Raw genomic sequence first — 20731 nt, 5'->3', positions numbered from 1 at the left:
GTTCCTTTAGGCCAATTTGTTTTCTTTTATTTTAATAAATTCTTCTTTTGTATGTAATTTTTTTTCTTGTCAAATTCTGTTTCATGGTCCAAGATGGTTCATGTTTAGAGAATGATGCATATATGAAAAAAGGGTTTTAATACTTTCAATGATTATCAATACAAATCTCTATTTTTTATGGATTTAAATTATTAGAAATTAAAAGATGAACTTGAGTTATAAACCAATTACTTTGCATAAAGTGAATGTGTAAGTGGAACCCATAAGTGTTATTTTGCACAAATGAAAGTGTATGTGGGGCCCACAAGTGCTAAATGTGCATTTGGATGTATCTGTGGGTCCGCCACATGACATTTCAAAGGTGTATTTTCATTTAGATGTTCAACACTTATTTGTTGGGCTATATATGCTTATAGTCTTCCAATCTTTTTAGCTTTAAAGAAGATCTATTAAAAAAATTGCAACCAAACGGTTTTTGATCTTTAAATATTTAACCATGAAAGCTTGTCAGTCTTTTAAGGTCTTCAGCTTTCGGAAGATCTTCTTAAAAAGACTTGCCAAATGTCTCCATAGTCTTATTTTTGAAAAAAAATTATAAAAAACAGATATTTTCAAAAATAAAAATACACTTTCACTTTCATGAGGTCGATGGGTAACTATTTGGTGTGTAACATATACATGGAAATCACCTATACACCCTCTTGCAAATGCAGTTTCGAGATTCTATCATCATAGCAACCCACATTTTAATTATTTGGGTTTAAAATATCAATAGAAAACAAGAATAAGAAAGGTGAGCTAAAATCCACTCAAATAGAACTATCTAAACATTGTATGTTGAATGGAACATAATATCAAACTATCAAATGGAGACTAAGTAAGGATTTAATAATGTGTTTCTGGTTTCAATTAATTATGAAACAAGAAATGCACTACATAGGCATGACCATGTTTTCTGGGCATTTATGTCCTCAATTTAGTACACTTTGTAGTAGGGGTGAGCAAATGGATAGGTTACATCGAAATTCAAATGCAACTAACCTTGAATCGGCCTTTGAACTAACTCTACCTAATCTAGGAATGTTTTAGTTCCAAATTCTTGGAACCAATTCTAATCCGGGCCAATTCCAAGGTTTAGGGGTTTATCCTAACCAAACCAATACAAAGAAATGGTCATGATTGGCCTTATTGGAACCAACCTTGTCTTGAAACCAAAGTTGTCTTAAAATAAATCCCAAAATACTTTGAGGATGTAAAGATTTAAACCCAAGGATTTGTAGTTACAAAAATTATGGTATCACTTAACCATTGAGACACTTAAAGAGTTAAAAAAAGAGGTTTAACCAATTTTCTTCAATTTAATATTTGAATGTGTATAAATTATAATGATAAGTTGTGCACTATATCATTATCATCATCATCATCATCATCATCATCATCATCATCATCATTATTATTATTATTATTATTATTATTATTATTATTATTATTATTATTATTGAAAACCATGTTTTTGAAGAACATATTCCTTTTTTCTTTGGGGGGAGAGGTAAAGAGAAAACAAATCACATGGGTAAACCTTGAAATCGGCCCTAAAACCGCCAACGCTAAAACCAACCCTTGAGACGGTCTTGACAGGGTAGATTATGGTTCCCAAAATCTGGAACCAAGGTTCAAAATATCGATATGCCCGATACGTCGATATGAGCGTATCGGGCGAATCGATACTGTGTTTTTTTTACATTTTTTTATTTTTTTTTCTAAAACCGGTTCAAGGGGCCAGTTTAGGGCTCCTTCGCCTCTTGAACCAGTCAGACCCCTGATACACCCACTATAAGGGGCGTATCGAAGGGGTCCCAGAATAATACGTATTGGTCGATACGTGTCAATACTTTGAACCTTGTGTAGAACCAACACATGCAGGATAAATTCCATGTTCTACTTGGAACCAAACCAAAGTGACTCATGCTCATAAGTCTACTTTGAAGAAGCTGCATATAACAAACAAAGTGGCCATTTGTGAGGGTTGAAGTGCAGCAGCTTCTACCTTTCTAAAGTGGGTGCATTGGAACAACTTATAAGCTGTGTTTGGTAAATAAGACAGAAAGAGCCCGAATGAGCTGTACCTCAGGCATTTTTAAAGTTGTCTGCTTTAGTCTCTTTAAGTATCTTATTAAGAGCACTTTAAACAGCTGAACCAGATTAACTGAATATTCAACTAAGTCCTCCCAAACGGACCCATAATTACATAACCTATGTTTGTGAGTTGTGACAGATGACTTAAGGCACTTAGGCTGTGTTTGGCGGTGTGAAGGAAAAAGTAGGAAAAAGAAGGGAAAGGTAGTAAAACCTTCATAAATAGGTTTCCCTACCTTTTCCTTCTTTCCCTACTTTTTCCTTGAAACCAAACAAAGCCTTAGCTGCCTAAGAATAGAGGTGTAAATCGGGTCGGGCCGCTCGCTGCCCGGCATGGCACGGCACGAAAGCTCACGAGTCTTGCCAGGCCTGACACGAAGGTCCGTGTCGTGCTGGGCTGGGGGTTCGTGGTCCACAGGCTGGCATAGTCCGCCCAGAATATAGCCGTTGGGCCCTGGCTAGTTTAAGCTTTTAGGGGGTTTTTTACAGAAATACCCCCCAACAGCCATATTAGGGGGGTATTTGTGTATTTTGCTTATGGGGGGTTGAAAAAATGACATAAATACCCCCCAACAAATATATAACAACTACTTTATGGGGGCTTTTTGGGTAAAGTTATAAATAACTTTATAATGACCAAAATACCCATCCCAACAACTAAATAACAACTAGTTTTTTGGGTATTTTGGACAATTGAATTATGTTCAATTCCTATAAGTAGCCCTATCCTCCACCATTCTCATCACACTAATTCAACATTCTCAATTCTTTGCAATTTGAGTAATTCTGATTAACTGATTGTTTGATTCTGCATTCTCCAATTCTCAAGTCTCAACTTTATTGAAGTTTCAACTTTTAACAAGAAGATGGCTTGCTCAACCAGCTCAAGTATCTCAATTTGGGAGGCTTAGACATTGAAAGGCTTCAACCGTTGAAATCAAGTTGGGATTTTGAACCGGCAATCTGGGTAAGTCGAATTAGATTAATTTTTATCATTTTAGAATTAAAAAAAAAATAATCGGCTTTTCTAAAAACCAATTTATATTAGTTGCTAAGTATAGTACTTTTATATTATACATGCAGAACAACCATTTATATTAGTTGGTACTTTTATACATGCAGAACTTGCTAAGTATAGTATATTATACATGCAGAACAACCATTTAAATATTCACAAGAAAAATGAGACAAGAACTTGCTAAGTATAGTATACATGCAGAACAACCATTTATATTAGTTGAATATCCAAAGCTAGAAAAACGGTTAGGTAGTTCTGTAAACCCACAATACAAAAAAGTTTCTAGGAATACTATAAGAACTTATGCTTTAAAATTTTTTTTATTCATATAAGCAAAATTTAATTTCTTTGTTAGAAAATCTTAATTCTAAAGTTCCAATTACTTCGAATATTTGGACATCCAAATTTAATATTAGTTATATTTGTGTTACCGGTCATTTTATTGATGAAAATTGACTTTTGAATAAAAGAATTTTCTTGAATGGCCACATAGTGGCTCAGCTATTGTTGCAAGTATTTTAAATAATTCGCATGTTTATAGAAAATAATTATTTTCTCTTTGTTTTGATAATGCAAGCAATAATGGTTCTACAATAAATATTTTAAAATCTCAATTAAGACAATGCTTAAATGGTAAATTATTTCATATTAGATGTGCATGTCACATCTTAAATTTATGTATTCAAGATGCCTTGAATATTATTTCTACTCATATTTCAAAAATTAGAAATTGTATTGTATATATATATATAAAGTTCAGGGGCAAGAAAACAAGAATTTAAATATTTATGTCAAAATTATGGTTTAAAATATAAACATTTTATATTAGATGTAAAGCATAGGTGGAATTCTACCTATACTATGTTAGAAAGTTGTATATCTCATAAACACTTTCTTTCTGATTTTTATAATTCAAAAATGCTAATGATATGATATTTGAGGAAGATTCGGAAATGGCAGTCTGTATAAGAGATTTTTTAAAACATTTATATGATGCAACTAATGAATTAGCTAGAATTTATTATCCAATTAGTTGTAATTTACCTTATCAATTAATGGTAATTAGTGATTGTTTTGCAAAATATAGAAATAATCCACAATTTCAATGTATTTTTGAAATAATGTAAAATAAATTTAAAAAATATTGGGAGAACATTTCTCCCCTTTATTGTTTAGCTACAATATTAGATCCTAGGATTAGGAAAGATGGTTTATATATTTTACTTGAATCATATTGTGAAAATATGAATATTGATATAGGAAATAAAAAAGAAGAAATTAATAATTTATTATTTGAAATGTACATTTGTATGAATATGAAATTGTAGGAAATATTCCTACAACTTGTACATCATCTTCTTCTACTTCTGACCTTGAGCTCAATAGTAGAAGAGAAAAACTTTTTTATTTAATAAGTAGAAGGCAGAAATTTGCTAGTTCTACAACAAGTTCATTTACTGAACTTAATTTTTATTTACAAGCAAAATTTTCTAATTTAGGTGAATGATCAAATAATTTTGATATTTTAGCCTATTGGAGTGAACATTCGAAAAATTATCCAATTCTCGCTACCATGGCACGCGATCTACTAACTCCTCCGATGTCTACAATTCCATCGGAGTCTTGTTTTAGGGCAGGTACCAGGGTGCTCGATGACAAAAGAAGTTGCATGAACGATGAAAGCATCACTACAAAAAAAGAAAAAAAAAAAAGGAAAAAAAAAACAGGTCATAAACTACATGACCGCCAGCATTAACCTGCTGGCGAACTACCGGCGGTCTTTCTTTCCCGGTATAGCCACCATCGGGGAAAATCATGACCGCCAACAAATCTGTACAAAACCACCGGCCTAGGTGGCATCAATTTGGGCTCTTAAATTAAGTATTGTCGACAATTTGTCAGAATTGCTGGCTTATCCTTTATTACACTAGCAGTCATAAACCGCCGATAAAGTAAAAAAATAAATAAATAAATTTTAAATATATTATAAATACCAACATTACAAACCGCCGGTACAAGTAAAAGCAGACCGGTGGCATGATTTTCAATTTACATGTGTGCCAACAGTGTAAAGCACCGGCGTAGACATCAAGGACCGCCAATGTAGGTTTTGGTAATAAAAGCCATACTCTTTTAGGCAGCAGTTAGAACCACCGGCTTTAGTTTTGTCAAAAACTGGCCTGCTCCTTCAACGAGCAGTCTGGACCGCCGGTTTAAGTTTTGCAAAAAATTGTCCTCCTTTTAGTGGCGGCCTAAACCGTCAGCTTAGACCATATCTAAGTCACCATTTAAGCCTTATGTATAGCTAAACTGGCGATTAGATGACCGCCGGCTTTGATCAATATATATGTTTTTTATAATATATTATTTTCAACATTTTTTTATATCCACACTTTATTGATCCACCACTATAATACATAATACACTCTTGCAAATTGATATATGAAAAGTTAAACAACTTAAATAAAAGTTTAAATGTAACACTCAATCTATTAATATAAAGATTGATCATTATAATATCGAAAACAAATTGTTCAAATACAATTTATTGATCTATGACAATTTATTGTTCCTTTGATCTCTGACTGCTACTGCCTTCTTTCCCCGATCTTTGGCTTATACAACCTTCCTCAGATTGTTCATCTTGCTGGAATAATTGGAACGTTTCAAGGCAATCATCTGATCTGAGTTGAGTTTGATGAGAATGCAATCAGTGGAGCACATGCCTCTGATGTCATAGGCTTCTCTGTAGGGAGAAATATGGTCTTAACCTGCATGACCAAAAGCAAGCAATACCACCTTAGATCAGAAAAATGAGGCAATAAGTGCAACTACAATTGGAAGCTGTAAGCCTCCTGTGTAAAGCACAATATCTATGTATCTCCTGTATGCCTCCACCTGTTTCATTAATTAGCATGTCGCATGGAGAGCCTCCAGCACTTTTTAAAACATTGCCTTGAAGATGTATGCAGCTGTGAAGCTGTGGTCGTGAGATCTGACATTGATGTGGAGATACACAATATAATTGTCCATCAACTATATATGGGGTTCCTCTTTTAATGTTTACTTGTATATTCTTACTGCATGCTTGTTATTCTTTCATAGCAATCAGCAAAGAATTTGCTTGCATCCTGCACTTCCAAAGGCAATCCGGGTTTGGTAAGTATATGCTTATAATTATTCTTACTGCACTTGTTCATTTTTGTTAATTATATGTCTTATTTTCCCAACTTTATATTCACCAGCTAGATCGAGTTTCAATTTTTCTAATACATCTGAACAAAACCACAATGCTTTTTCCCCCAAAATGTGGCACCACAGATCACCACACCACTTTTTATATTGAATGCAGCCTATGATTCTTATCAGGTGAGGTTCTCCATCCCGGCCGGCCCAGTTGTCTACCTAATTACATGAACTACATTCATTCAGCAATAGTACATTCAATATGATCTGATATATCATTGTTTGATATGCTTCCCATGCCAATTTGCTGGTTTTAATGAATCCCATTTCACTTGATTATTGGGATGTAAATTTATATAGTGTGGGTATATAAGTGTTCATTTCTACTGCTTATTTTTTATTATAGGTAAAGAATATTTTGGCACCTGGTATTGCTGATCCCCATGGGACTTCGCATGACTGCAAGCTTGATATAACAAAGTGTTCAGCCACTCAACTTCAAGCCATACAAGGTCACTTTAACCCCTTCTTGTGTACTTCTATTTTAATTTGACTACCATCTCACCTTGTTCTGTTGAGCAAAGCGTTCCCTGCCAGTTTACAAACAAACAGCCAAGTTACTCCAAGACATAAAAGATGGAAGTGATTTTTGATAACTCATCAGCTTAAACATACACTCACATTGGTAACAGATATGGATACTAGGTGTTGAAGATGGTGAGGTAATAGAAAATAATGGGCTAAGACATCCTATGTGATAAGTAAAGAATTTGATCTTTTTCTTCTCTTGTTGAGCATAGTATAAGAACATTTCATTCATGTACTCAAAATAAAACTAATAAGCTCAAAGAAAAGAAAGAAAATTTTGCATCCAAACAAATAGATACGTGGAATGGTAATTCCCTAACTACTTGAAAATTAAGGACTACACAACACCTACCGTCTATGGGTTGTGTCAAGTTTTATTGGCAACAAAGAAGAATCAAAAACAATAGGAAGTCTTGAACTAGTCAAATTTACATCACAGAACCAGGAGGCTGAGATTGTATGGCAAGACAGGTAGGGCCACCACCACGACCAATACTCCCACCATGCCCATGAAACAATGTAACTTTAATTCCATATTCATTGCAGGCAGCTACAACATCCCCTTGAGCTTTGTACAGTTCCCAAGCAGCAGTAAAGCGGCCAGGACTTGACAAACAGAATCACTATGCCTTTCTTAATGTAGTACATACCTCTTGGTGTCTATTATGGTTTTTTATTACATGATCCCGGTACCAATCAATGGATAACAACTTCCCGATCACTGAACCAGCCCCTCTCAAGTCCTTCACAGTTTCAAATAGAGGGACAACTCGCAACCTGTTTCAAGACCAATTTAACTAGCATTCATTAAAGCTCTATACATGTCTAAGAATTCAATATATGCTTGAATAAAATTTGAGTTGCAACAATTCTAAGGCACCGTGCAATTTTTTGACACATACTCTGCACTCAAAGAAAAAGGTATAGTGCCCCATGTCATATCTTAGTTGGTTTTCTTTAAGTAAAAGAAAAGTAAAACTTCTTTACTAGTTGGTTTTTGTTTTATTGGAAAAGCTATTAATCTCTCATCTAAGAGACATTTCCTCCCTGGAAAAAGCATTAAAAGCAAAGGAATGATAGTGATTTACTTTTTCTCCTAGAAAAAAAGTTAGAAAGGACAGGTATCACTGAGCAAGTCCTCACCTTTTCAAGTCTGACCAAAAGGTGAAAGAATAAACAACAAAGGGGGAATAACTCAACTCATGTTGAAGAATCTTATTACAAAACAAATTTTCAAAAAGATGTCAAGGCCTAGATTAAACCTGGACTGTTGAGATATACTTTCTCAAGGATTTTCTAAATGAGATTATAGAAGAAGCATGCAGACATAAGAGATCAACTAACACGCCTCTCCCCTATGAGTCATCATTAAATGCCTCCTTTATGTCAAAGTTTTGGCACACATTAGCTCCACCCATATTCTACTTTCAGTTTAAGCTAGGTCTGAGTGTTCTAGAAAGGAATTAAGTATCTTTGAAAGCTCTGTTATGAAGCCATCTTCAATTGTTAGAATACTTTTAGCATATCCTTTGTAATCATACTTTCTTCATTTTCTTTATCAATTATTTTCCTATTTTTTGAATTATTTGGATAATTTGATCAAACTCATTCTAAAGAGAAGAACCCCAACTCTCCAAATTGCCGGCATACCAATATCAAGTTAAATAAGAAAATGAGGCAGGGATTTTCTTTTGAGGGGACCAAGTTAAATAAGAAAATGAAATAGGAAGTATAGAAAGTAGGGTTTGGACAGAAATGGGGCAGGAAGTATGAAAAAGAACGAAATGTATACAACAAATCTAGCAGGCAAGTATATTACTAACAAATCACTATAGCAGTTCCTAATACACCACAATTAAACTCACAGGAAAAGCTGTAGAAAACAGCTTGTGCTAAAACTTGAATTACACAAGCTCCTGTTAATCTTAGATACGATCAATCAGTATTTAATTTAATTCACCTTTCTCAACTTGCAAGGAAATCTGGTCCAGAAATTTTGCCTTCAGGGGAGGTGGGAAGGGCATAACAGAGTATACCTGAAGTGTGCCACCGGAGCTTTGGACTCTTGAGAAGATGGCGATGGTTATAATCTTTATCAGAAACTGAGAGAACAATTTGAATAGTCATAAGAACAGTTCGAATAGTCATAATTTCCGAGCAAGACACTTTCATTTCTGTCATTATTATAATTCTTATTGTTATACTTGCCAAAAATAACCAATCCAACAACCTGTAAATCTGACCCCTAACAATCATTATTAAGATTAGTCCTGCATCACAAAGGATGGGCATATTCCAATTATAATAGCATTGATGACTGCATTTTCCTTGAAGATAAATTTGTGACTTTTGTAAGATACACAATATTGTAGTCATATACTAAAGCAGAACACTGAGCACAAAAAATATCAACAGCAACTCATCAAAAAATAAAATAAGTGAAAAATACCAGCAGAACACTAATTTGGTTCCACTAAATATATAAAGATTATCATTTATTTAAGTATAAAAGCATAAGAAAATAATACATATTTCCACCAGAGATAACTTTGTCAACAAGCAAATATGAAGTATACCAAGTCAAAATCAATGCATAACATTGCCAAAGTCGCACTAGCAATAAATAAGTACTTTATTTAAGTTCAAACTAAAACAATCATAATTGTTACTAGATGACATGGGCCTATCAGAGAAGTGTACCTTCTGACAACTGGTAAAAAGAATCCCTCAAGTGAGGGAGATCCCTTACAAGTTAATATGAGCTTCTTATCCCACCAGCACTAGCACATCTTAACCAAAGATAAAAGTTAAACCAACAATAACACACCCTTGGGCAAGGCAAACTGTGGATCCATTAGTCAAACATTTTGACTTTTCTGTTGACCAATATGACAGTTCATTATTCCATAAACTGAATCTTGATTTAATTAAGGTCCTCTCCTGATTTAATCTTCCTGAAATTTTGAGGAATCCTTCTTTAAAACATACCCAAAGCTCAACTCAGTCCAATGGCTGGATTGAGAGAAATTAGGCTCACAAATTCTACTCAGAATTTGGAGTATTCTTTTTAATGACATTCTTTTACACTCTCCTCTCTAGTTTCTTATTTTTTTACTTTTATTCGATGCTCACTGAAATAAATCTACATCACTTTTATTCCTCCAGAAAAAGCATATCTTCTGGAATACCTTGTATCTCTGGTTTTTTCCCTCCATCATCCGCAAAGTAAAAGTTGTATATTGGAAACTTTATGGAAAAAAGTGTTGGCAATGCAGTGATATGGCAACTAATCATTTCATTCTCCCAAGATGATGTTTTTTATTCTAATGATATGTACTGGTAAATATGTGCAAACTGTTTTTTTTTAGAGAGAAAAGGTTAACTTTCATTAAAAGAACAAAGGATGTGCAAGAGGATAATTGACAGCCATACTAGAGCAGGTTAACTTTCATAGGAATATTCTCAGGTCTTATTGGTGTCGTGAGCTCTACTAGAGCAGAATTGATAGCCATACTTCATGGACTAAAGTTAGATAAAAAGGTTTAAGAAGAGGAACATTGTGCTGGAAAGAGATTCCATGACTCTAGTAGGCTATCTGTCTGAAGAATGATATGGCAATAAAGATACGTATTAAGAGAACTCAAGCAATTAGCAAGGGAGTTGGTTGTTTCAGTTATTTGGGTACTGAGATCAGCAAGCTATATGGCTGATTCATTTGCAAAACAAGGGGTTATCAGGGAATGAATGTAAGGGGGGGAAGAAAACTATAGTTGAAGTAATAGTAGTGGTAGATGGTGAAAGCCAAGGTTCATGTACATAATATTCTTTTATCATATTCAATAACGAAGAGAACAGGTTTGCTTCATGGGCCTATTTTGTTTGACTGATCTTGCCATAGTAGGTAGGATTCCATTGGGCTGAAAGACATGAGATGCAATGTGAAGTGGTTTAGCTCTGGTCCAGACTCTCAAAACCACATATGAGCTTTGGCTTGAAAACATCCAGTACAACCAACTCAGATTGAAGTTGAAAAGACACCAAGTCAAATGAGGCCTTGGGTGAGGCTATTTCTTTGCACATACACTTTTTATAAATATTTTGACTTTTGAGTTATCATTTTCTGGAATATGATTTGTATATTATATAGACCAACAATTTTTACAAAAAAATACATAAATAAATAATTGGTTATAAAGGTGATATGATCTGTTGAGTTCTGCCCTAGGGTGAAACTTCTAATGGTGCATCTAGTTTTATTTGGTTATTTGGTAGTGCAAATTGGATGAACTCAAATCCTCTGCACCATTGGTGCAGAAAATTTTCTGCATCATACCAATAGAAATTTGCTATGCCAGTCTGTACTTTTCCATTTCAAAATTAAAGTAATTTTTCAAGATGGTGTGTCAGATTGCTATTGGCTGGCGGTGCAGAGGACGTGAGTTCAAATTGGATGAGTTAGTTAAGGTTTATGATCAACCCAAACCTAAGGATACCAAACCCAAGATGCTAACTCTTCAACTTTAGTACTACTCAGGGTTGAGTTAAGTCTTGGTTGGGTTTGTCTGGCACTCTGGTTTAACTCAGATTTGGCTTGACTGGGGATGTCAATGGGTTGGCTTTGGTACAGATTTACCTTCACCCTAATCTGTCCCTCCATTGATCCTACTTGAACCCAACCCATCTGTTAGATCTAATGGCACACTAAAGTCACCTTGTAGTAGGACAACAATTTTGGAAGAATACATTGATTTCTTTGTTTATATATCAGTATTATTTATCAATTCAGTATTTTTTTACTTAGCTTATGACTGATTTTTATATGTTTTTGGAACAAGTGAAATGATCTCTTGAATGGAGTTAGAACTTTCCGTGACAGTTTTCTACTACTTTACCGAAGTATACTCATCGGTTGCTCAAAGGAGTCTAAAGAGATTTTGTCAGGTAATTATGAACACCAGTAAAGTGTCTCCTTGCATGTAAATCTATTCAAACTTTTGAATATTGGCTTCAAACTTCTGTTTTTTTCTTTTTTCTTTTTTCTTGCATATTTATCAGTTCTCTGGCCAATTTTATATGCATGGCATTCTTTCATTTTATAGATAGGTTCTAGAGTATCACCACCATGCTTCTAGGTTTAAACTATGCTAGACTTAGGCATATTGGTAGGCTGGTTCTTGGTGCTTGCCATTTTTTTCCTCTTATATTGTGTTTGGTCATCTATCTTTAGCAGATAGGACTGTGAATGTATTGATCGATCACCATGTTGGTTGATGCAGATTAGGACATACAGTTATACAATTAAAACAATTTAAGCTTTCCAGCTTAAAATCTTGTAAGTTATATAACAACATTTCGAAACTGGTCCAGACCAACTCCTAAGTCTATGCAATTCTGAGAAAACTCATAATACAAACATGGTAAGTCATCGCACTAAAAGTAAAAGCTGGACTTGTAGGGCAAAGAAATAAATGAGTTGCATTAAGTAGCTTTTTGCCATCAATCCCTATTTTAATTAAATGAAAGGTGAAAGTGCAACTCTTAAGCTCTATCTCTATTTAATAATAAATATTTTGCAATGCATTTCTAAACATACATTCTTAAAGTCAAGATAAATTTCAAAAACATATCTAAAACACGGCTTCATGAAAGTAAGATACTAATATATACAGGGGTTCTAGAATCCACATTTACTATTATGGGTTAAATAACCTTAATTATCCAAATAAATAAGCACACTATTATGGGTTAAATAACCTTAATTATCCAAATAAATAAGCACATGTATTCAATTCACACAAGCATCAATAGACAGAAATTCAAATTGAGTAGCGGAAATGGAGTACCAGGAATGAAGCTCAGTTGAACTCTCTGTCTTCACCGCAAACTCTCTGGCTTCAAATCTTCAAAACGGTGGGTATTCAATTGAACTCTCTGTGTACACTGCAAACTCTGGCTTCAAATCTTCAAAACGGTGGGGTATTCACAAGTTCATTGCTTCAAATCGACCTCTTTGAATCGGTCGAGCATTCAAATCGACCTCTCTCAATCGATCTAGAATTCAAATCAACCTCTATGTTCGGGGCTTCAACTATTCCTCGCTTCATAGTTCTCCGAATCGCTTCCTCGCTTTATAGTTCTCCGAATCGCTTCACAGTTCTAGCATTGAGAATGAAAGACACGAAGTAGTTCTCTGAATCGGTCAAGAGAAAAGGATATATAGGCTCGAAGAAGCAAGAAGATAATGGCATGAGATTAGGGATTTAGTTATCTGAATTGGTGGAGGAATTTTTTTTTTCGCTTCATGGAGCTACACAAGAGGGGTAGCCCATCCCCTTTCCCTTAACCCCCCAACCCCTGGTGGCAGCGGGATTTGATCCCAGGTCACTACTCTGACGAGTCTTGATCCCAAGTTATTACTCCGACGAGTCAGAGAACCTACCAACTGAGCCACCATCAGTTGGCGAATTGGTGGAGGAATTGAAGAAAGATGCATATTCTCAAAGAAACGAAGAAGGTAATGGCAACGAGATTCATGGAACCCAACATTTTTTTAGCGAGGGATTCGTCGTTTGACATTAACCCCCCTCTCTTGGCGCAACTTAACCGTTTTGGCGGGACCCCTAAAATTATATCTCAATTTTTATTATTTTTAATTTTATTTGTCAATAAAAAAACGCCGGGATGCGTGGTGTGTTATATGATCCCTGTTTTAATTAAAATTTGACCGCCGGTTCCTAAACGGGTCATCTTTTGTTCGAATTTGCCTATCTTTTCCGACACTAGATAAAGCCGTCGGAAGAAAACCGCCGGTCTAAGCCATTTTTTTTTCTAGTGCATAGACGACGTGTATCTACTTTAAGGATTGGCTAGATGTAAGAGATAGATTATAAGACAATGGAGGGCATGATATTACACCAGATATTTTACCTGAAGCAGATGATAAAAGTCATGAATGATGATTCATGAATTTGACTAATTGTATAGAATTTTTTATTTTTTCAAATTATTGTAAACTTTTTTAATTTTATTTAATTTATTTGATATTTTTTTAATTTTTTAACAATGTAATTTTGTAACCATATTGTATTTTTTATATTTTATTAATTTATTCCATTTTCATATATCATTCATCCAAGTATCCAATGATCCAATCATTGTATTTGTAATTTGTACCGTTCAAATGTAAATGAAATAAAATTCCTATTTTCTTTCAATTTGTTATTCCATCATTCTTATTTCAATTTAGTTAAGTATTTTTTTTTCATTTATGTGTTAGATAACTTAGATTTCTCATTTCTTAATTTTTTAAATAGTTCTCAATTCCCAAAATTCAAAGGAAAGTTAAATATTTTAATTTTACAATTTTATTTAGAATCCTGTAGCCCAGTCCAAGCCCACGGCATGGCCTGCAACCCGGCCCGTCCCATGGGCCCAGGCCAACCCCCAAAATTCCCACCGAGGAGGGTGGCATGGCCCATAACGGCCCACCTTTTGCATGGGCCGGTCTAACACGGCCCAATTTACCCCTCTACCTAAGAAGTGAAGTATCCGTGAAGAGGTACATCAAATGAGCCGTTCGAAGAAGCTTAGAAGCATGGCTTATAAGTTGTGCACGTGGACCCCACATTCAGACAATCGAAAGCTGCTGCGCTTCAATCTCCATTTGCGAGGGCTTTTGGACTTGTGAGGTAGGCCCCACCCCCACCCCCACCCCAGACAGCATATAAACAAGATTAATCAAAATCCAGATAGCCCATATTTGATTAACCAAAGCTTCAGCCCTTAGAAAGGGCCATCACTCTAGCTTGAAGCATTTAGGCCGTGTTTATTTGATTTAGAACATTAATATAATTAAATACCCCATTTTATTTAGAAGAATGGCATGCACCCATACAAATTATAACCTATTAAAAGTTTTTTACGTTAATTTTTTTTTTTTTTGGGTTTTTATAGTTCAGTCCATCTCAAAAATCTGACCCTACCGTATAGGTCAGATGAATCCTACCTGTAGATTGATGTTAAATTCATGAACAGGATGAGATTTATAGGGGACTACTAGTAAATTAGAAAAGGCTGTAATTTCAGATTTCTGAGGTGGATTGCAGTCCACTTATTCATTTAAAAAAAAATACAATTTTGAGAGAAACAAGAGAAGAATTTTCATGAATAAGCTTAGTATTCCTCCTCAATTATATAAGGTGCTTAGTTAAGCCTTGGTCATCATCTTCATCCTGACCCACCCTCCCCACTTAGTTCCCGACTGAAATCAGTAATATTAGCACTCCTTTGTTTTTTATTTATTTTACCATTGTTGTCGGCAGTCGGCAGAGGGAATCAACAGTTCAGCCAAATGGCCAATGTGGTTGGGAAAGAGAAAAAATGGGTTTTTCAGAGAGAGAGAGAATGAAAGGCATCCACATTACTCTACCGACAGAAGACAGCTAGCTCTTCATGTGGATGAGCCACCATCACGGGTCTCCTCCATAATAAAAACGGTGTTTGTGTGTACAACCCAAACCGAAGACTACGTAAATAGAACAGGCCCCCTTATGGCCTTTTTACCCCTTCACCCTTATCATCCATCATAATTCTATTCTATGTTCAACCAGAAAACCAATAAGACTACAACCAACACAACATCTCTCTCTTACTATCATCTCTTCTCTGATCCCTTTCTCTTTCTTCTTCTCCAGCATAGCAGAAACGAGCTGAGGCATGAGCATGAGTTCCTTCTTCGAGAGCATTAAGAAGCCAAGTTTCTTCCCCTCCATACCTACCGACGACTACGAGTCCCTCCCAGTAGTGTCTCATACAAGCCCCAATGCTGGACGTGAACAAGGATTGCGTCGACGACTCTCCTCTCTCTCAGTACTCGCAATTCAGCCCATATCCACTCATGCCGCTTCCTGGAGCTTTGCCCGATCAAAATCCATGTCCTCCATCGGAGAGTCCGCCGGCAATTCCGTGAGGAAATGGTGGGACTGGGGATGGGGTTGGATCATATCAAGAAAACCCGCATTCGCTAAAGATCTGGAGATGAATGAAGAAGAATCGGCAATGCTGGGTTGCCACAACAAAGGCACCTGGAGACATGTCTTCTATAAGGTGAGATCCGAGTTCACAAGGCTCGTGGGCTCCAACAATGCTGCAGGTTTACCCTATAACTCAAATATGTAGTCACCAGCACCACTCCATCACTTACTGATAAGTTGGCAAATCCCACTGAAAAGAAATAAGCATATAACATTTCAATCATGGGAAGCGAGAAGCTGGTTAAATAATCAAGATCAAATTCGGTCAAATTCTCTCTTTATTTTGTATTTTATTTATTAATTATATGTGGAATTTTGTTGGGTGGTAAGTAAGTTCCTTCTATAAATATAAATGGGTTTGTAAGATATGTATTTGGTAAACTGAGAAAGCATTCTTCTTGACAGAGAGGGGGTGCTGGTTTGGGAACAAAGGTGGTTATTATTATATTTTAATTAGTCTTAGATTAATGTTTTTTTTTTGGTTTTCTGAACAAGATGTGTAAATGAAATAATGTTGAATTGTGAATCACAACTTGTGATATTCCTGTTAGGAATTCTCATGGAAAGTGATATTCTTGTTTATAAATTGAAGGGTTCTCATATAAGGGCTGAAGTGGCTGAATTGAAGCCATTGGCTCCTCTCCTTTATAGCTGAAGTAGTTTAATTAAATGCAGGATTGATTAAATTTAATCCCAAATACTTTTTTTGTTATATGATAATTTTATTTTGGGTAAAATACAAAATCCTCCCCTGAAATTTCTGACAATTATAATTTTATTTAGCAAAACCTTCCTTAAATTTTTAAAGAATTGGGCAAAAACCTCCCTTCCGACAGAAAACGTTTATACTTACAAAATTACCCTTGAGGTGTCATTTAAAGATTTTGTAAAGTAGCATGGCGAAAACACGTATCCAGCCTCCTCGGTGTTATTTGGTCCTTTGAGCTTGTCGGCGAAGAAAAACTGATTTTTCCCATGAAGCATCCATTATCTAACTATTTGTCGTTATGCTTGTTGAATCTTTAGCTTATGGAGTATTTCTTTTTCGTTAATGCAAGTGGGACGTGTCGATGTTGCAAATAATAAAGGGATCAATCTCTATACTCTCTGACGCCGGTCTAATGGCCATGTTCTGTGTGTACCTTTGTATAGATAGTTATATTACAATATTAGAGTCAGCCTGAGCGTTAGCCGAATACGAATGACCGACGTTAATAACTTATTAACGGTCGCCTGTGCTCAAACGTTAGTTTCTCAGCCATTTGAAAATGACAAAGAGAACATGGTCATCCAATTTGTGGGCTGATGTAACACGATCTAGCTGTTCCCTGTTGGAGGTGATTTAGCTTTCAGGTGGATGACAGACTAAGTTGATCTACAAGAAAAAGATCAGAGAATCCAGGGTTGCTAACCCGATAAGGTCACTCCGATGCTTAAGTTAGTAGACTATTGCGAGCTAAAAAGCTTTAGAGTGTAGAAAGCTAGAGAGCAAAATAATCACACGTACCTTAAATCTCCGGGGGTGGAGCCTTTATATAGTTGAGTCCTTGCGGGTTTCGTGAATCGGTTCTAGGATCTTTGTCATGATAGGATCCGTTTCCGCATTAAATGGAAAATGATGCTACCGGTAAGGTTCATCAACTCCGCTCGAATCGGTCGAGGAGATAATGCTAGCTGTTACGTGACGTGATCCCATGAGGCCTAGGATCCGTTGGAGGGGTTTTCGGGATCACAACGTAGTGGCATATCGGCATCTCTGAGCTAATGTCTTTTAAGTCCTGAACTGGGTTGAGTGTCGAAGTGCCTTGACATCGAGGTGTTCTTGTTGCGATCTGATACCGAAGCGATCTCGTTCCGAGGTGGCCTTGTCCCGAAGTCACTTTAGCCCGGGGTGGTTGGTTACCCGAACTCGATCTGCTACGGACTAATCATGATAAACTGAGTTGTCATTACTTGGTCAGGTCGTATCCACGTGTCCCCTCTTTAGTAGGATTGATGGGATTAGTCATTTACTACAAGCGACGACTTCCTTTGGATGGCAATAGCCTGTGACATTTCTGGTAAATTAAGAGGTGTGTCAATTATCCCAGGTCCATTGAGCAATATGTGGGACCAATGATTACGTTTCTTGTGGTCCTCTTGATCTTGTGTGGTCGGCTCCATGACTGAAAATGCACCGATTCAGTTATCCGAAGAAGGTCTCTATGACTGAAACTGCACCGGTTTAGTTATGGTGCTCCGGCATGTGGGAACTTGGTTGCAGCGATCGTCGTGGTCATGCGTTTTCTAATATGCCCAACTGTAATGGTTGCGGCTTCCATTGCTATTGGCTTACGAGGCCATCTCCTCCACATCGCAATTTTACATGTCAAGCTCCCTCAAGGGATCGTCCCTTTCGTCTTCGCCAAAGAGTATAACATTCATCTAGCAATAAAGTTCAGATTTGATATGTTGTTAATTTACCGTGTTCAAAAATTGATGTTGTTCAACGTTTAAATCTTAGGGTGATGTTTGGAATGTTAATAGTGTTGTCGATCACATTGGTTTATTACCGTGTTCAGAGATAGATGTTTTAACGTTACTCGAACAAAAGAAAAAAAGGCGCAATACAAACAAGCGTCGATTTTCTCCGGATTTGGGTGTGTGATAAGGGCAATTTCGCAAATGTGGATGAATAATTTCGTAAATGGTGATGTTTTCCGTCTGAGTTAGTGATGAAAGGAGATTTTTGTCTAATTATTTAAAAATCTAAGGGAGATTTTTGTTAAAATGAAACTATAGACAAAATTTTTATGATTATTAGAAACTTTAAGAGAAATTTTTGTATTTTATTCTTTTATTTCAATCCACTAAAAGACAAATCAAATAAGCTATTCAGTTGAGTAACTTGATCCTTTTATATAATAAAATGTGTGGTGCAAAAAATAAATAAATCCTGTTAGAGTGTTTGTGCAATTGGCAGTTTGAGTGCAGATGGGCCTCAATTGCATCGAACCCGTGAATATGGACTTCGTTTTGGTCCCATCACTTTGTTGGGATGGGTCCCATGTCCCAACCCATGAGCTACGACACCATTGAATCGAATGATTTCGTCCAGTTTAATTAAAGCAGAGTCCTACTTGATGGATCATTACAATTCCCTCGCGTCCACTTATTTGAGGTTCATTCACCGACAGAAGTCCATACAACATACAAGTAACAAGATATTCTTCATTAAATGGGCCCAGCGTATATGGGCCATCCAAAGCAACCCAAGTTCACCACCGTACTTACGTCCATTTTTGCAATTCACTTCAATTAACGCTCTTTTTTTGTTTAAATTCACTATAAGAGGGGAAGAACTCTTTTTGATCTACAAAATCTAATATTGCATCCGTATTTAAGGCTCCGTTAGTTTTTATTTATTTGGGTTATGATTATGTAAGTGTTTCTTAGGTAAAATTTATGGAAATAAGTAAATTTTTAATATTTTTAGGTTATGTTTGGGAGTGCTTATGTGAAAAATAAGTGTTTAAAAACAAGTGTTTTATTCAAATAAGCACTTATTTACATTTGACACTCAACTTTTTTAAGTGCTTGTTTTAAAAAAATAAGCACTTATTTTATATTGGACATTTGGTAGTTTTTTTTCTCCAATAAGCATTTGTGACTATTTTGTCCATTTTCTTTTAATTTTTCGAAATATACCTTTATGAAAGTACTTTTATTAAATTACTTCTATAAAAATATTTTTATAAACACACTTTTACGGAAGCATTTTTATAAAAGTAATTTTATGAAAAACATTTTTATGAAAAGCACTTTTGTGAAAGCACTAAAGCACTTTTATAAAAGTACTTTTACAAAAGCACTTTTGTGAAAGTACTTTTATGGAATCACTTTTACGAAAGTACTTTCATAAAAATGCTTTTACGGAAGTACTTTTATGAAAGAACAGGTACTTTTATAAAAACACTTTTTATGAAATCACTTTTATGAAACTACTTTTATAAAATTCAACTAAGGATAATTTTATAAGTGGTATTTTAAAATTTAACTGGGGATAATTTTGGAATAAGCACTTAAAAAAACTGGAAATTTAGGCTTAAAAAATAAGCCCTTACTTTTAAAATAAACACTTATTTTGGGCTTATTTTCTAAACACCAATAATTGCTTAATGGTGTGGTCCCCACCCAAATAAGCACTTATTTCAAATAAGCACTCCCAAGCATGGCCTTACACACTATCAATTACCCTAGTAAAGAAAGAGTGAGAGGGAGACATTGCTTATAGAACTCAACAAGTGCACAAGTACATTGTCTCAAGTGTCCTCGTTTACCATGGGATTCAGTATAACTCCAAACGCAAACACAGGTATTGTAGCCAATGTACCAATTGACCAACTTACCTCTTGGGGCATAAGTGGAAATATCACATAAATGTTATTCATTGGTGTCATTTAGTTTGAAAATTACAACATAATTATAAAAATATAGATTAGAAAAATTAATATTGGTCTTACATCTTTGTAATTCACAATCTATTATGACCTATTTTATTTCAAAATCACTATCAACTTATGTTGTTTTTAATATGATTTAAGAGATTAAATGAGGTCTTATTTGTAAACAGTAACCCACTTTAATTGGTATTTATTATTTATTTGATTAATTTATTTTGAGTTTTGTATGTGTGTTTTTTTATAGGGAAATTGTCTCAAACTCACTGTGAGTTTTCAGCATTTCTCTTAAACTCACCATAACTTTTCAAAATGTCTAAAACTCACCATGT

General features: G+C 35.3%; 1 protein-coding gene and 1 long non-coding RNA gene across 7 annotated transcripts; one reads left to right on the top strand and one right to left on the bottom strand.

Moving 5' to 3' along the window:
* Positions 1-5566: 5566 nt before the first annotated feature.
* Positions 5567-13522, bottom strand: LOC104606840 (uncharacterized). 6 transcript variants are annotated; one of them, XR_736841.3, is made up of 6 exons: positions 12772-13515; positions 8965-9030; positions 7281-7705; positions 6766-6930; positions 6053-6285; positions 5596-5925 (listed from the first exon to the last, which is right to left on the bottom strand). It is a non-coding gene; the product is annotated as an uncharacterized LOC104606840 (long non-coding RNA). The 6 variants fall into 6 exon arrangements; XR_016077911.1 differs by having other exon boundaries at positions 6053-6290; positions 6766-7705; positions 12772-13517; XR_016077910.1 differs by having other exon boundaries at positions 6766-7705; positions 8965-9198; positions 12772-13516.
* A 1909-nt stretch (positions 13523-15431) lies between these two features.
* On the top strand, positions 15432-16539 carry LOC104606839 (uncharacterized). The gene has a single exon (XM_010272233.3). It carries the CDS (start codon positions 15644-15646, stop codon positions 16103-16105), a length of 462 nt encoding a protein of 153 aa, XP_010270535.1. The 5' UTR covers positions 15432-15643; the 3' UTR covers positions 16106-16539.
* Positions 16540-20731: the final 4192 nt, after the last annotated feature.

This window comes from Nelumbo nucifera, chromosome 6 (assembly GCF_055504915.1).
Source record: "Nelumbo nucifera cultivar China Antique chromosome 6, China Antique-T2T, whole genome shotgun sequence".
Taxonomy (NCBI): domain Eukaryota; kingdom Viridiplantae; phylum Streptophyta; class Magnoliopsida; order Proteales; family Nelumbonaceae; genus Nelumbo; species Nelumbo nucifera.
The sequence above is the reverse complement of the archived record's forward strand: the minus strand, read 5'-3'. Positions and strand labels throughout refer to the sequence as shown.

What these genes read in the sequence shown, in the direction of transcription:
- LOC104606839 (XM_010272233.3), top strand. Translation starts at nt 15,644, where the DNA reads ATGAGCATGAGTTCCTTCTTCGAGAGCATTAAGAAGCCAAGTTTCTTC.